The 16,485-nt window shown below is 31.9% G+C and overlaps 1 protein-coding gene across 3 annotated transcripts; it reads right to left on the minus strand.

Moving 5' to 3' along the window:
- Nucleotides 1-1,041: 1,041 nt before the first annotated feature.
- On the minus strand, nt 1,042-13,072 carry LOC134692685 (monocarboxylate transporter 12-like). Of its 3 annotated transcripts, none has more exons than XM_063553156.1 (5): nt 12,680-13,072; nt 6,274-6,417; nt 3,452-4,219; nt 1,771-1,821; nt 1,042-1,238 (listed from the first exon to the last, which is right to left on the minus strand). In XM_063553156.1, the coding sequence occupies exons 1-5, from the start codon at nt 12,870-12,872 to the stop codon at nt 1,060-1,062; spliced, it is 1,335 nt and encodes a 444-aa protein (XP_063409226.1). In that variant the 5' UTR covers nt 12,873-13,072; the 3' UTR covers nt 1,042-1,059. The 3 variants fall into 3 exon arrangements, with proteins under 3 accessions (XP_063409226.1, XP_063409228.1, XP_063409227.1); XM_063553158.1 differs by lacking the exon at nt 12,680-13,072 and adding an exon at nt 12,181-12,302; XM_063553157.1 differs by lacking the exon at nt 12,680-13,072 and adding an exon at nt 8,308-8,725.
- Nucleotides 13,073-16,485: the final 3,413 nt, after the last annotated feature.

The following is a 16,485-nucleotide window of genomic DNA, read 5'->3' on the forward strand; positions in this document are numbered from 1 at the left end:
AACAGCATGACCTCACATATGAAAAACTATCAAAGTGAGATAGAATTAGGATTGATTTAAGATTATATTAGAACTAAATACTGATAATTCATTTAAACAAAATGCATATAGCAATACTTATTAATAGCAATTAACTGTCATATATATATATATGTCCAGTTTATTATGAATCCAACTTCAAACGTAAATAATCGTTCAAAATTTAATATAATTAATAAAGGTGGTGATTAATTTTTCTATCCGTAACACATAAATATAATAAAAAGACGACAACACATTTGACAAAATCCGATGAGAATTACAAATATAACATTAAACCGTTGATTTTTTCTCGTTTCAATAGTGTTACACTTGTCATTCGTTGGACCCGTTATAGCTTGCTGTTCGGTGTGAGACAATGCTCCGTGTTAAAAACCGTACTTTGACTTATAATGGTTTACTTTTACAAATTAAATGTGATCTGGATGGAAAATTGACTCATTGGCACTCCCACCATATCTTCTTATATTAATTTGTCTATATGCCTTTTTGTGTTCTTTGTTACATATCATGTGAAATAGTACTTATACGTCCCGTCATTGTGTTATTGTTATGTGATAATTTATGTGATCTGATACATGTTGCTATATTTTGCTTATGTGTTTCAATGTTACAACCTTTTTTTTCCTAAACCTCCTGTACCAAGTCAGAAATATGACAGTTGTCCATTCGTTTAATTTGTTTAGGCTTTTTGATTTAGCAATTTGATTAGAGACTCTCCGTTTTGAATTTTCCTCGTCGTTCAGTATTTGTGCGATTTTACTTTTTATGTATATGACATAAATGTAAGAGTTCAAATTAACCTATAGCTAAATACTAGAACCAGAGACATACATGTATATACACATGACAGCGGCTTGATATAATATTAATATGTCTCTTCAAGAACATTTGAATTTAAAAGACTTTCCACCAATATGGTTTCATAACACTAAGAATATTAAATTGTTGTTTGTTATGTAATTCTATATTATGTTTTACTGTTTGAAAATAAATCCTATATCGATGTTTCATATTTTTTTATTCCTTCAATAAAAAACTATCATTTTCTTCGTTACTATTATTAACAAGAATAGTTTGCTTATTTTCATCAGCTTTTACTGTGAATTCAAAGTCATCAAAACTTTCTTTGGTGTCCACTGATCTTTGGCACATTGTACAACAAAGGCAACTAAAGCCTCCCATAATTAATAAAATACCTGAAATACATAAAGATATTATATTACAAGGTCACATTATTAAATATCTTTACAGAGAGCTTATGAGCTTATGAGTTACATATCTGTCTTCATTTATTGAGGTGTGGCTTAGTTGTAGTTTTTTTTATTAGTTCACGCCAATTTACCGGTAGTTTAGTGTTATACCTTTATCCTTACGTTCGTCTTACCGTCTGTTCGTCATCGGTGTTAGTTTGTTTTTGTACTTTTACTCCTCTTATGAAACAGTTGCCTTTATTTGCCCGACACCTATTATTTAATTAACCTTTATCCAAAATTGCAGTGACCAATCATATGAAAGCTCAGAACTCAAAATAATCAATAACAAGGTCATTCTAGGATCAAGGTATATGATGCAAATGCGAATCAAGCAATTAATGCGACTGGTTTTGAGCAAAAAATTACCATCATATAATTTTATCAGGGTTTTTCATGTGCTTAGTATTTGTGTGAAACAAGGAATATTTACAGTTATTCTCCGTTTATATCATCTAAAGTTTAAAGTTGTACATACCTGCTACTGTGAAGGAATCTCCATAAGTTCCACCATAACTAATGATAAAACCTAAGAATAAAAAAAATCAAATAAATAATATCATACAAAACATCTATCATTGTCCTCTGACATATTGTATTTAGATTTCATTTCAAAATCATTCGGTAGTGTTTCTTTTGTAGCTATATCATGGGAAGCATGCTATCAGAGTCATATTGATCAAGTTGCAACTTAATTGAACTGAAAATGATTTATAACGACATTGAACCTGAACTTGAAACTAGTAGATTGTATATTACCAACAGACAAAATAGAAACTGCAATCTGTGTAGTCATAATACAATCGGGACGAATTTCAGTTTATCTTGGAATGTCCTTTGCGTAGCGAGAAAACAATAGCATAGATTAGTTACAGCAGACCAAATAATTCAAAGTGTAGACTATTGATGTCTGCATAAAAAAGCTTATTGAACTTTACAAATTTATCTGTGTGTACTTCAGACTGAATCTAGTGTGAAGCCATCCATATCTTTTGTTCCTAAAATGTCTTTTATTACTTGTATTTTCTTAATTATTATGCATATTGTATAATTTCTGTATACCTTGCCAAAATGATGGTTTATTCGAAAAAAAAGAGATGTTATAATAAAGATATATATACACAGTGTAACCTGTGTAATCCGACACACCGGGGACCAGAAACAAATGCCGGATTAAACAGGGTGTCGGAATACTTAGGTTAATTCTGCAGGGAAAGGCATATTTTGGGACCATGAAAATGTGTCGGTTGAAGCAGAATGTTGGAATACTCAAGCATCGGATTAGTCAGATTACACTGCATATACAAATGCATGTACGAGAACAAAACAAAGAGGGTGTGACGGATAAACTAAAAGTTTTACTTAAAGTAGCTCTCAAAATACTTTTATTAAACAAGTAAATTGAAAATAATTGGCTATATAAGGAAACCATAGCTATGCAGTTCAAGGGTGCTTCTTTTTAGATTTCTACTCATTCTGCAATCATATAAATTTTTCCGGTCAAATAATTGCCGAACTGCAAAATGAACATACATTAAAAGAGGGGCGACAAATACCAGAGAGACAGTTAAAATCATTAATCAAAAACAAACTTACAACGCCATGGCTAAAACATAAAAGACAATAACAATCAAAATCAAGGAGTAAACAAAGACTCAAACAAACAAAGGACATGTACATCAACAGTTATACATAATAAATAAGAAACAACACGAACTCCACTAAAAACCGGGAGTGAAATCAGGTGCTCTGGAAGGGTAAGCATTTCCTGCACCGTATACGGCACCAGTCGTGTTATTTCTTTGTTCAGTTCGGTAATGATGGAAGGAAAATATCAGATATGATTTATGACACACTTTTGTAATAATGGCCAATCACCTCATGATGGTGGCGGTAAACTTTCTTGAGTGATTACCTTAATTTGATTGATTCTTAGGCCTGTCTTAGCAACTTTTGAGAAAACAGTATTCCTTGTTCAACAAAACTAACGTACTTTAGCTAGCTCTAGAGTAATGTATCAACTTAAACACGTATAATCCATATGCTGGTGCCGATGAGGTGTTGCTAGACAGATATGGACACAAAGACAAATAATAGTAAAATAAATTGGCTTTTACTGTAAACATGTGTATGAAAGGATATAATAGAATAAAAATTACCTGCAAGTGGCGGTCCTATGAATGTTCCAGCTCCAACATATATCATGAGATAACCAACACCATGTGCCACTTTCTCATGCCCTAAAATATTTATAACTATAGAATTCACAACTGCCCAACAACAACCAGAATATCCGCCAAGTAAGCAAGCAAACATCACTTTGGCCGTTGTATACGAACTAAATAAAGGAAACATGATGGTACCTAAACCTAATAAACTAAACACTCCAAATAACATAAGTAGTTCGTCAATGTTATGACTGTTATTAGCCATACCAAACAGTACACGTGTGAAACAGCCAAATAAACCGGCTATTGATAAAAATATAGACACTTCCATTTTCGATGATTTTGTTTGAAGACAATACTCAGGATAATGTATATAGAGTAGATAAATACTAATATTTGCAAGGAAGAATCCTAAACATACACACAACATTGAGCCACTCCGAACTATCTTCATATATGACGACACAGAATCACAGAATGTTTCTTTACGTTTTGAGTTCGCAGTTTTCATTGCAAGTTCTGTTTTAGATGGTCGAAAAATGGCACCGAACACACAGTTTTGTAATGCAAGTCCTCCTAATAATAGAAAAAATCCGGAATAATTGTATTTCTCATATATCAATTGGAAAACAGGAGTAAGAATAAAAGGTCCAATTCCGCCACCCGATATAGCTATACCACACGCCATGTTACGTTTCTTTTCAAAGTTAAACGCTATCACTATCAACCCAGTGTTGTAGCATAAACCAAGTCCTATTCCTGAAAAAAAGCAATAATATTTAGCACGTTTAGATTACTTATTTATCAATTGATGGATTGATGGCGTTAAATGTCCCTTTTATCACAATGTGATATATATTTGTGCGGTTGGATTTTACTGCTTGAGGAAACCATAGTACCCTTACATAATCTTGTATTTTCAGAAAAACTGAAAATTCAAGTCTCGCAAATATTTGAGTCGAACTTTCGGGGTTTGAACTAATGATGGCAGTGCTGACAGTTTTGTGATATAGAAGATGGAGACTATTTTTGTCACCTAGGCTTCTTTTCATTAGAATTGCTAAAATGTGGCTTTTATGAAAATATTTAACTAGTTCTTAAATTTCAAACGCAACCAATCCTACATTCCGAACTGCTTGTATTCGTTTTTTATTCTTCAAAAATAAAATGTTTGTAATGATCAATTATGATGCATGTGTTGTAGCACTAATAGTATACATGCGATAGAGTATTTTTACATTAACGTCTTTTGACTCCGGATTATATAATTTTTCAGCAGGCAACCTAATCTGTGGTAAGCCATCATATCACCCTTTCAAGTACGACCAACCAAAAGGCGTACAATCAAACACAGGATTGGTGTTATTGGGATTAGTATTTAACTGTTTTCAGACAATTTTGTCGTGTACAGAAAACATACAACAGTACACTCCCCCTCTAAATTGTACCAAATGTAAACTTTATTCTATCAATTTAAATTGCTCTTACTTTACAGAGTATCAGAATCAAAGTCGAAAATATGAAAATAGTCTATTGGAGCTATCAATTCAATTAATGCTTAATTGACACATTTACGCTCCAAATATTTAAACTTAATACAGTATTTTCATTTTTATGTTACGAAATCGAACTTAATTATCTATGTATTTGCTACATAGAAAACAAACTCTTGTCATATTATAAAATCTAATGCACAATTAAGTAATATTAATTATCCATGGTAAACATATAAACGGCAAACTAATCATTGATCTGAAATTTCACTGATTCAGTCATTGACTCTTTGTGTTAAAAACCACAAATACGTAATTTCGTGCTTGATAAGACACGCTTTTAACTTAATAATTATAATTATTGTCACAATAGTGTGTTAGAATCTCAAATGGTTTCGCCTTTTAAAAAAACTTTTTATTTTATTTTCATAAACAGAATTAGGTCAGCTTTGATATATATGAATGTATATATATATATACCAACTTATCATTGATTCGTGTCAATATATTAGTAAGTTAGAATACAATTAATATGTCCCACGCAGATATACCGTTGGCGTTATTATTAGAGCGTCTCTGATGAGATTTTCCCAATATGAACTCAAAATATGATATTGAAATTATTATGGTTTTAGAAATTAACGATTAACCTATTTTCGTTTCGTTTAACTCTAGGTATATCAACACTAGTACACTATGTTATAATGTGCCAAGATTTAAATACCCCAACATATTGATGTGTCACACATCCTTAACTTTAATTGTCAACTTTTGTTCTGCAATGTTATAATAAGAGTCAACGATTTTCAAAACGTTTATTCTCTGTTTAATAGTGTTAAATGAATATATGTTTCACTTTTTAAATAATTAAAGTTTATGTTGTGATCGCATACATTCCAGGGACACAATTGAATTATAAAGTTGCTGTGAAAGACAACGATCGTTTCCTTAAACGAAACGTATTAATTTTAACTGTTGTGCTTCTATCCTATACCTTTTCTTTATTAGTTCCGATGGTAAGTAAATTCTAACATTTTGTTTTGTCCGGTTTTATGGACTCCTCCCCACTCTTGAATTACATTGCAGTTTTGTATTTTTTGTGTATACTTTTTATCTTGACTTTTAGTGTATTTTTTGTGTATACTTTTTATCTTGACTTTTAGTGTATTTTTTGTGTATACTTTTTATCTTGACTGTAAGTGTATTTTTTGTGTATACTTTTTATCTTGACTGTTAGTGTATTTTTTGTGTATACTTTTTATCTTGACTGTTAGTGTGTTTTTTGTGTATACTTTTTATCTTGCCTGTTACTTTTTTTACCTGACATAATTCCGAATGTAAGAAACGTCCATTTGATATCCTCTACAAAACCTGTTAAGACAAGTCCTGTGGATAACATGAGTGACCCTAGTATCATAGTCACTCTACAACTATATCGATTGATGATGGTACTGGCGATTGGTCCTGAAAACATAACAATGAGATGTTGCTTTAATATATCTTATAGTAATTATAATCCTGGTACCTTGGATAACTATATACAACAGAAATATCCAACATATCTAGTAGGCTGGTAGCAAGTTTGAATAATATTGAGTGATTGTCAAACACCAGCTTGCTTTTCAGTATGTGTGTCATTTAACTTTTTTTATATATCTTATACAACATGTATACCAACATATCTCCTAAGCTGGGAGTAGGTAATATTTCCCAGTCTTCGTCTCCGTCGAACACAATTGAGGAACGTACATTTGCACCATTTTGCATTTCTTGTTAATCTGTTCTCGTCGTTTGTAAATTCTTGAAACATAAGCAAATATCAATCAATAAATCAATAGTTACATTTCTATTAGGTATGGAACAGTAATCAATAAATCTGCAACCATAAAAGAGGGACAAAAGATACCAGAGGGACAGTCAAACTCATAGATTGAATATAAACTGAGAACCTTCTAATTACTGCTAATAGAGAAAATAGTTATCAAAGGTACCAGGATTATAATTTATTGCGCCAGACGCGCGTTTCGTCTACATAAGACTCATCAGTGACGCTCAAATCTAAATATTTATAAATGTAAACAAGTAAAAAGGTGACGAGCATTGAGAATCCAAAATTCCAAAAAGTTGTGCAAAATACGGCTAAGGTTATCTTTACCTGGGATAAGAAAATCTTTAGTTTTTCGAAAATTCGGGGACGAAACGTCCACAAGCAGTGGCATCGACCCAGTGCAGCTGTGAATAGTTATCAAAGGTACCAGGATTATGATTTAGTACGCCAGACGCGCGTTTCGTCTACATACGACTAATCAGTGGCGCTCAAATCAAAATATTTATAAAGCCAAACAAGTACAAAGGTGAAGAGCATTGAGGATCCAAAATTCCAAAACGTTGTGCCAAATACGGCTAAAGTAATCTATACTTGAGATAAGAAAATCCTTAGTTTTTCGAAAAGTTTTGTAAACAGGAAATTTATAAAAATGACCACATTATTGATATTCATGTCAGAAGTGTTTACCACTGGGCTGGTGATACACTCGGGAACGAAACGTCTACCAGCAGTGGCATCGACCCAGTGGTGAAAAAAACTGAATTCCTAGTAATATATGTTTCTATTGCATCTGGTTTTAGTAACTCTATCTGTATCCTTATTTGTAAGGAGGACGGAATGATTGAAGTCTCGTCAACATGAAAATACTGCGGTCGTTTTACAAGGTTCATGATAAATCGTATGATAGACTCTCTGGCTAACTTGACCCTTGCAGCTACTCTTTCAAAAGGTCGTCCGTTTGAATTGACAAGGTATTAATATACAGCAATTGAGTGGAAGAATACACAACCAGTATTCCCATTGACAAATATTGATTTGGTACTTAAATCACCGTTACGGTAGAACAAGTAAGAGGATTTGCAAATTGCACAATCTGGCTGTATAAACCAATGCTGTTCGTAATACATTGTATCAAGTCAGAACTACAACATGTACAAGCAGTCACTGAATATTTGACAACATTTTAATAAGTTAAATAAAATTTAAAAAATAACCTTGCTCTATTTCGAGTTTAATGACCTTGATATGCTCTCTATTTCAATTCCTTTAGTGTATGCCGTTTTGGCATGAATGTGAGAATACAACAACAAACAAACAATATTGTACCCCTTTCAAGCAAGGACATTTTAAATCTCGTACTTTCAATAATGTTATTTTTTTTATTGATTTGTCCCTACATGTTTTTTGAATTCAATATGAACGATGTACATTTTCAAAATGATGATATAACTTTTAATACAATAAAAGACTCAAATCTAATAATTCAATTATAAATCATAGAGAAACAATATTAATTCTAGATTTACCTGAGCCTGACATAAAAGCTAGAAATAGTGCAGATATCCATGTTGTTGTCAATAAATCAGCATTGAAGTTTTCTAGTAGAGCTATATGTATCATTCCGCTAGCATACGCACAATAGCCCATTACAATGTGTTCTCCTACTGACCCTAGAAGGACAAGCCATGCCCAACCTTTGTCGGGTAGAGTTGACATTTTAAAATGACATACACGGTTACACAATAAACATTAAAAAAGTAATTCTCACTTGACTTGATACGAATCCATGCGAGAAGAGTCTCTCAGTTTGTCAATACTGTTAGTTTTGTTATGGTTATATGTGAATGTTTAACATAACGTAAATGTTTCAAAACTTTTTTCGCAATTTGTTTTCAAATATTATCCATATTGTATAGTAATTGCAAGCATTGTTTTATTAGAATACAAGCTAAAACCTGCAAGTATTGTGATACAATTTTAAAGAATTTGAATAGGGACATATAGTTAAAACCCCCCTTTGTCCTTAGTTGTGAACCCCCATTGTAAAATGGCTGGATCCGCCCCTGAATGCCGTGTGTAACACCTTGTATCAATTCAGAGCTACGAAAGTCAATGGATATTTGACAACATTTCAATAAGTTAAATACCTTAACCTTGCTCTATTATGAGTTTACAGACATTGATATGGTCTCTATTTCAGGTCAATTAGTGTATGCCCTGTTTGCAGGAATATAAGAGTACAATAACCAGCAAGTAAAATTGCATCCACTTCAGCAAAGTTGTCCTTGATTTCGTACTTCCAATAATGTTAGTTTTTTATTGATTTGTCCCTACATGTTTTATGAATTCAATATGAACGATGTACATTTTTAAAATGATGATATTCATTTGTAACTTTAAATACATTGAAAGACTCCAATCTAATAATTCAATGATAAATCGTAGAGAAACAATAATGATTCTAGATTTACCTGATCCTCCAATAAAAGCTAGAAATAGTGCAGATATCCATGATGTTGTCAATAAATCGGCATTGAAATTTTCTAGTAGAGCTATATGTATCATTCCGCTAGCATACGCACAATAGCCCATTACAATGTGTACACCTACTGACCCCAGGAGGACAAACCATGCCCAACCTCTGTCGGGTGAAGTTGACATTTTAAAATAACATACACGGTTACACAATAATAATTAAAATAATAATCCTCACTTGACTTGATACGAATCCATGCGAGAAGAATCCCAATGTTTGTCAATGCTGTTAGTTTTGTTATGGTTATATGTGAATGTTTAACATAACGTAAAAGTAAACTATATTTGCAGTTTGTTTTCAAATATTGTTGATATTGTATAGAAATTGCAAGCATTATTTTATTAAAATACTAGCTATAACATGCGAGTATTGTGATACAATTATACTTTTAGTTCGTATAATAAATTCCTTTATGTATATTTATTCTGTATATATGTCTAACTTTTTATAGAACGACTGCATACTTCTCAATAAAGTTGTTTTCATAGGATAACAATCAATAGGTTAAATCCTGTTCTATATATCATACTTTATTTTTTGTAAACTGGAAAAAGCTTTCATAAGGCATAATTTCTGCAGATAAAGCAGTATAAAGTTTAACCAGTTACAATGATTGGTTAGTGTATTGTTTTTATCATCGCCAATTGTATCGGAGGGTGTGGTTGTTGGTTTGCAAAATGTGCCCATTTTAGTTATACGTTGTAAAAGATTGACGAAACAGTCAAGCTCAAAGATTAAAAATAAACTGGCAACGCCATGGCTTTATTCAGTCAGCTAATTTGTATTCGTTCAGTCAATTAAAATGACTTCACTAATTTTATTATTTTATTGCTTTTTTTGTCATGTTAAATAAGAGATTTATAATGTAATGATGGTTGAAGTAATGTATGGTTGACACAAACTGTTTTAAATGACGATTCTTTTATAGCTAAGTTCAAACAGCGTGTAATTTATAGACTTCTAGATTTATATCTGGAGCAATAGTTATCAAGGTACCAGGATTATAATTTAATACGCCAGACGCGCGTTTCGTTTACATAAGACTCATCAGTGAGGCTCATATCAAAATATTTATAAAGCAAAACAAATACGAAGTTGTAGAGCATTGAGGAAACAAAATTCCCAAAAAGTTGTGCCAAATACGGCTAAGGTAATCTACTCTTGGGATTAGAAAATACTTAGTTTTTCGAAAAATTCAAAGATTTGTAATCGGGAAATTTATAAAAGTGACCACATAATTGATATTCCTGTCAACACCGAAGTGCTGACTACTGGGCTGGTGATACCCTCGGGGACGAAACGTCCACCAGCAGTGGCATCGACCCAGTGGTGTAAAAAGTTATCAAAGATACCAGGATTATAATTTAGTACGCCAGACGCGCGTTTCGTCTACATAAGACTCATCAGTGACGCTCATATCAAAATATCTATAAAGCCAAACAAATACGAAGTTGTAGAGCATTGAGGGTCCAAAGTTCCAAAAAAAGTTGTGCCAAATACGGCTAAGGTAATCTACTCTTGGGATTAGAAAATACTCAGTTTTTCGAAAAATTCAAAGATTTGTAATAGGGAAATTTATAAAAATGACCACATAATGCTATGATATCTTCCAGTTAACTATCATCATAACTCTAATTTTACAAATACAGATATGACAGTCATTGATTGCAGTTTTATCTTGGTAGATCTGTTAATTTCAGACATAATTCAGTAATAAATCAAGTACCGTTTACATACACATGACTTACACATGGGAATTGATTGGTTTTTGAATATGAACGGAAACGCTAGAAGATGTACAACTGTAATTATGTTGAGGAAAAATATCAGGAATACATATAAAGATTGAAAACTGTATAAAACATTATTTCAGGAAAAATCTATCAGTATATAATCTTTTACAAGTGTTATCGAACTTCATCTGTTCGTAAAATATGAAATAACTTAATTATTTTGGAAAGTATGTATATAATGCCAAAGAAAATTATAAATTTTAAATTATATTTTTCAAAATCATGCTCCTAGATTTGTTTTAACTTGTATAATTTGCATTGATTACATTCCTATATTGTACTATGTGATGTTTTCTATATTTAAGTGCCAGTCTTTGTAAGAATCAGACAATTTAGGTAAAAATAAAAACATGATCAGAAAAAAACCATTGAGCTAATTATGCTATTTTACTAACCATCATCATGAGTTAAAAATTATTAGTCTTTCGTTTGTGTGTGTCTGGTAATATCAAATAACTCGGTAAGAAAATTCGTTAGAATGATGCAAATTACAGAGTTATCTCCCCTTATTTGTAAATTTCTAGTGCATTTCAACCAACTAGTATCTTCTATTACCAGAACAGAAAACGGAAATGAATGTTATTTTTGTGCATAACTACATATTATGAACTGAAAACAATGTCAAATTGGGTGGGTTTTTTTGTCATGTTTTCACTACTGCCTGATTCTTAGGCAGACTGGCACTTCTTCTTCTTCTTCTTCTTCTTTCGTAATACTCTCCTGTTTAGGAGCACTCGGATGAGACCGATAAATGTTAACAGTATATGTACATTAAAACACACAATAAATCCTCTGTAAAATATGAATGAACAGCATCCTCCACCATAAAAACCAGTTTATTTACAACAAGTCGTGAATTTATATATAAGCATTAATATAGGGACTTTTAAAGTAATGTAGTATTAAAATGTCAAGAGATATACTAAATAAATTACATGTTCGCAGACTCATAATTTTAAACAGGTGCTTTTCAATGCAATATAAAACATAAGCATGACTAATTTGGATGTTGAGTTATATTATTAATTAGGCTTAACGTTAATTTAAAATTAATGTTATATTTATTGTACCTGATACATATACTTCAGCTGTATATGTTAATCGATTTAAGATAACGTTTCCTCATCCTAATCGTGTCTGACCACCTTCCACTCAAGAAGATAGATATGAACATTAATTTAGATGATTTTACCTGGTTTACCTGTATTTCATATCTAAATGCGTTTATATTTATACTTATATACATGTAGGTATGTTTAGCAAATACTTATGTACAATCCCGATGATATTAAGCTATCAAATCATTTGAAGACATCGATGCATTCAGGTCTATAATTAAACAGAATAGATACAATGGAAAGTTATCATGTCTATCATTATCATCTGGAAAATCTTTAACACCATACGTGCTTTCCAGCTTATTTATCGCTAGCTTAAAACTTGATTATTTGTACAAATGTTGAAAAAAGAATTCAATATATATGTGTTCTATTATTATCCACTGAAACGCGTCAGTGGTCTGATCATATCATATAAATCAGTAAAGATGATACCACCGGTAATACTCACCTGCAAAAAGAATAAGTGATAGAAATACACCTGCAATCCATGACGTCTCAAGTATACTACTTTTGAACTTTTCGATTATGATCATCTGTATCAGACCAATTGTATAAAAGAAATATCCAGATAAACAGTGAGCTCCAAAATCTCCTACTACCACAATCCATGCCCATCCACGATCAGGGGTCGTTATAATCATTTGATAACTAGCTGCAGATGATTTTTTTTAAAGTACACACTTTATCTATGAGCATAACAAAGCTTTAAAATATTTTTAAATAATTGTACATAAAGCCTACATTTGATTTTCGTTATTATCATTCATGTATAATATACATTATTCCCGTTGACAGAAGGTAAGATAATGAACGTTTATGATATAACTCAATATATCCAATATCGCCATTTTTATCCGTTTTAGTTTTATCTATAAATACATTTATATATAATTTAATTTTGGATGTAACGCGTCTTCTGATTGGCTGACGTTATTTTGTTATGAGCCCATAGACATAATTTAGTCATTTTTCATGGTTTCCTACGGTTTAAAATGGAATTTAGAATTAAATTATAAGAAATTACATTAAGGGGCACTAACTGTCAAAGTAATGTTCACCGATTTGACTAAAATTTTCATATTTGATATAAAAACTCATCATAGATACCAGGACTAAATTTTGTATATACGCCAGACGCGCATTTCGTCTAGAAAAGACTGATCAGTTTAGTTTAAACATATTTTATTGTTCCAAAAAGAGACAAATGGATTAGACAAGTTTTCCAACCAACGCGAGTTTCGTCTAGAAAAGACTGATCAGTGACGCTCAAATCCCAAAAAAGTTAAAAAGTACAAATAAAGTACGAAATTGAAGAGCATTGAGTAACAAAATTACTAAAAGTTTTGCCAAATTATAACCCTGTAAAAAATAAATAAAATATTTACATAGCATGATCTCGATAATATGTAGTTTCGTTACGTGTGTATTTTAGGATTGATGTCATTTAATTAACTTTCGAGTCCTGAACACCTCTGATCGGTCATATAAGTGATATAAACATAATTAAAAACCAATTCTTCAGAGAACAATTGAAGGTCTTTCCAACTTGATCGTAAGAATGAAATTTAAAAAAGGTGTTAGAAAACTCCTTGTTGATGTAATTTGGTACCTCAAACTGATATAAAAATAATAAGATTAATACGTATATCCAGAAGACTCAATTGTTTCTTAATGAACAAGAAAGAATTTAAAGCAAAGGTCAAAATCTAGAATGGCAAGTTGACCTTTGACCTTGACCTCAATTTCAAGGTCATAGGTCAGTCACCTCAAATCAAAAGACCGCAGTTCAATCACTTGTATGGTTGAGGAGAAATACCAATTTCAAATACAACATGGGAGAAAACTCCTATAAGGGTTGACCAAAACACTTCGACTGAAATAGGGTGAAGTTGCGCCTTATTGTAAACAGTAATTTTGCAAACACATCATATCATTAAATGTAACAGTTACTTTTGAATAAAGATAACAAGCAAATTCCAAAATTTGGAATATGACCTTGACCTTCAACCTTGACCTAAATTTCAAGGTCATGGGTCAGTGAACTCAAAATAGAAGGTCCGAGGTTTATCGCTTGAATGGTTGTGGAGAAAAAATGATTTCAAATATATAAGGGGAGAAAACTCCTATAAGGGTTTACCAAAACCCTTCGACTGAATATGATGAAGTTTCGCCTTATTATAAACAGTAATTTTGCAAACATATCATATCATTAACTGTAGCAGTTTCTTTTGAATAACGATAACAAGCAAAATTTAAAATTTATAACATGACCTTGAACTTTGACCTTGACCTCAATTTCCTTTAAATGGACCAAGGACTTCACATTGAAAGACTGTAGGCCTCTACGACTTATACCGTATGAATTTATCCAACATATTGTCTATCTTGAATTTTCAAAGGGAAATAACTCCCATAAGATGTCTTCCGATCACTTCAGTCAAAATAACACAAATTATTCTTAAGAGTAGAAAAACAATTTGGTGAAAACAGTTTGTTTAAATCTTATACGGTTTAATAGATATAGCGATAACAAGAAAAAAGGGACGTGGGGAGATAACTCCTATAAGAATAAATGTTCGGTTACACAGGGTGAGTTTTCAAACCCCAATTACTGTACAACATCATTGGCCAAACATCCATTCGATATGTTGTAAAACAAAAAAGAATCTCAGACGGCAGAAGAAGAAAAAATATATATATATAGTCAGAAGAAAAACATAAGGTCTTTCCACGAAAAGTGGAAATACCTAATAAACAAACCACGTGCTCAGAGAACAATTAAAGGGATTTCTACCTCGATAATAACTGTAGCATAATACAGTATAATAATTATTACTATTATAGTAATTAAATTTAGAGCTGCTTTCTATTTGCTTCCATATCCGTTGAGACAGGAAAGTTCCACTAGACATAAACTGATTAAATATTCCGATTAATTGTATTCGTAGCATAAATAAACTGAATCATTTGTAAAATCTCATGTGTCAATGATTAAATAACTGTAGTGCAAAAAAGTCTACGTACAAGAAATGAAACGAAATTGCCCTTCGCGGTTAATTGTTATTTCGCTCGAAGAAAGGTAACTTGCGTTCTCTTAAAAAAATCTCAATGTTGAACCAACCTATAGCTTATCATAGATACCAGGATTAAAATTTTGTGTTTGCGGCCGACGCGCGTTTTGTCTACAAAAGACCAATCAGTGACGCTATTCTTGAGGGAGAAAAGCCTAAGTAATTTATAACTTTAAAACTGCCTTCTTTTACTTTAAGGGTCCCTATACTTTAAGGGTAGGGTTCATTCATGGTAATGGTTAGGTTATGGAATGTTTTAGGTTAAGGTTATGTTTTATGGTTAAGGCTAGTGTTTCGAAAAACTTTCAATGTTGAACCAACCATCAGTTCTTGAACGTCTAGGCAATCTTTGAAAAACTATCACACATAGTGACGCGGTCGTTCTTACATAAGTATTCTTGTTTAAGACCCCAAATTGTTCACCCGTGACGTGCTTTTTAGTAGCATACTTGGCAAATAATCTTTCCACTCCATATAGATTCGCATACTCTTTTCATGTACGATCCATGATTTTCATTGAATTGTCCACTGAAATACCAATGCATTGCTTTATTATTCATGTTCACTGGCATGATATTAGGCTCGTTGTATAAGAATATATCTGACATTGTCGCCTATTTTCGCGGGAAATGTTTTAAGAGATTGCAACTAATTACTTCAATATAAACAGTAGAATATAAATTATGAATGAAGATATTAACCTATATTTGAATCCCTTAAAATTAGAATGTTCTTGTATGACCATACAAAGAACCTTCTTTCTGCGCAATAAAATATTTGTTCATAATTGAGCTTTATAGTGTGTATAGTGTACGGTGTTAATGATATAATGTACGTGTGGTTTAACATGATAATAGTGGCAGGACGAAAATAAGACGTAAATAAAAACAAAATATATTCACAACCCGCTACTCAAAAACGTTAATTTGATCAGCATGACTGATGTCAGATTCCGGGGTTTAACATTTACTTTTCTGCCCAAGATGCTGAATTAACGGCGATAGAGAGCATGTGGTGATGCCGTGAATAAAAAGCGATACGAATTTGGGAATTATGACAATAAAGCAAACATGTTTAAAAAAAAAACATATGTCCGATGTGCCGATCTATTTTCATCATCTTCATGTATAATAAATGCTTTTTCTTATTATTGTTTGAAGAAATTCAGATTACACCGTTGGTT

Source organism: Mytilus trossulus, chromosome 12 (assembly GCF_036588685.1).
Source record: "Mytilus trossulus isolate FHL-02 chromosome 12, PNRI_Mtr1.1.1.hap1, whole genome shotgun sequence".
Lineage (NCBI taxonomy): Eukaryota > Metazoa > Mollusca > Bivalvia > Mytilida > Mytilidae > Mytilus > Mytilus trossulus.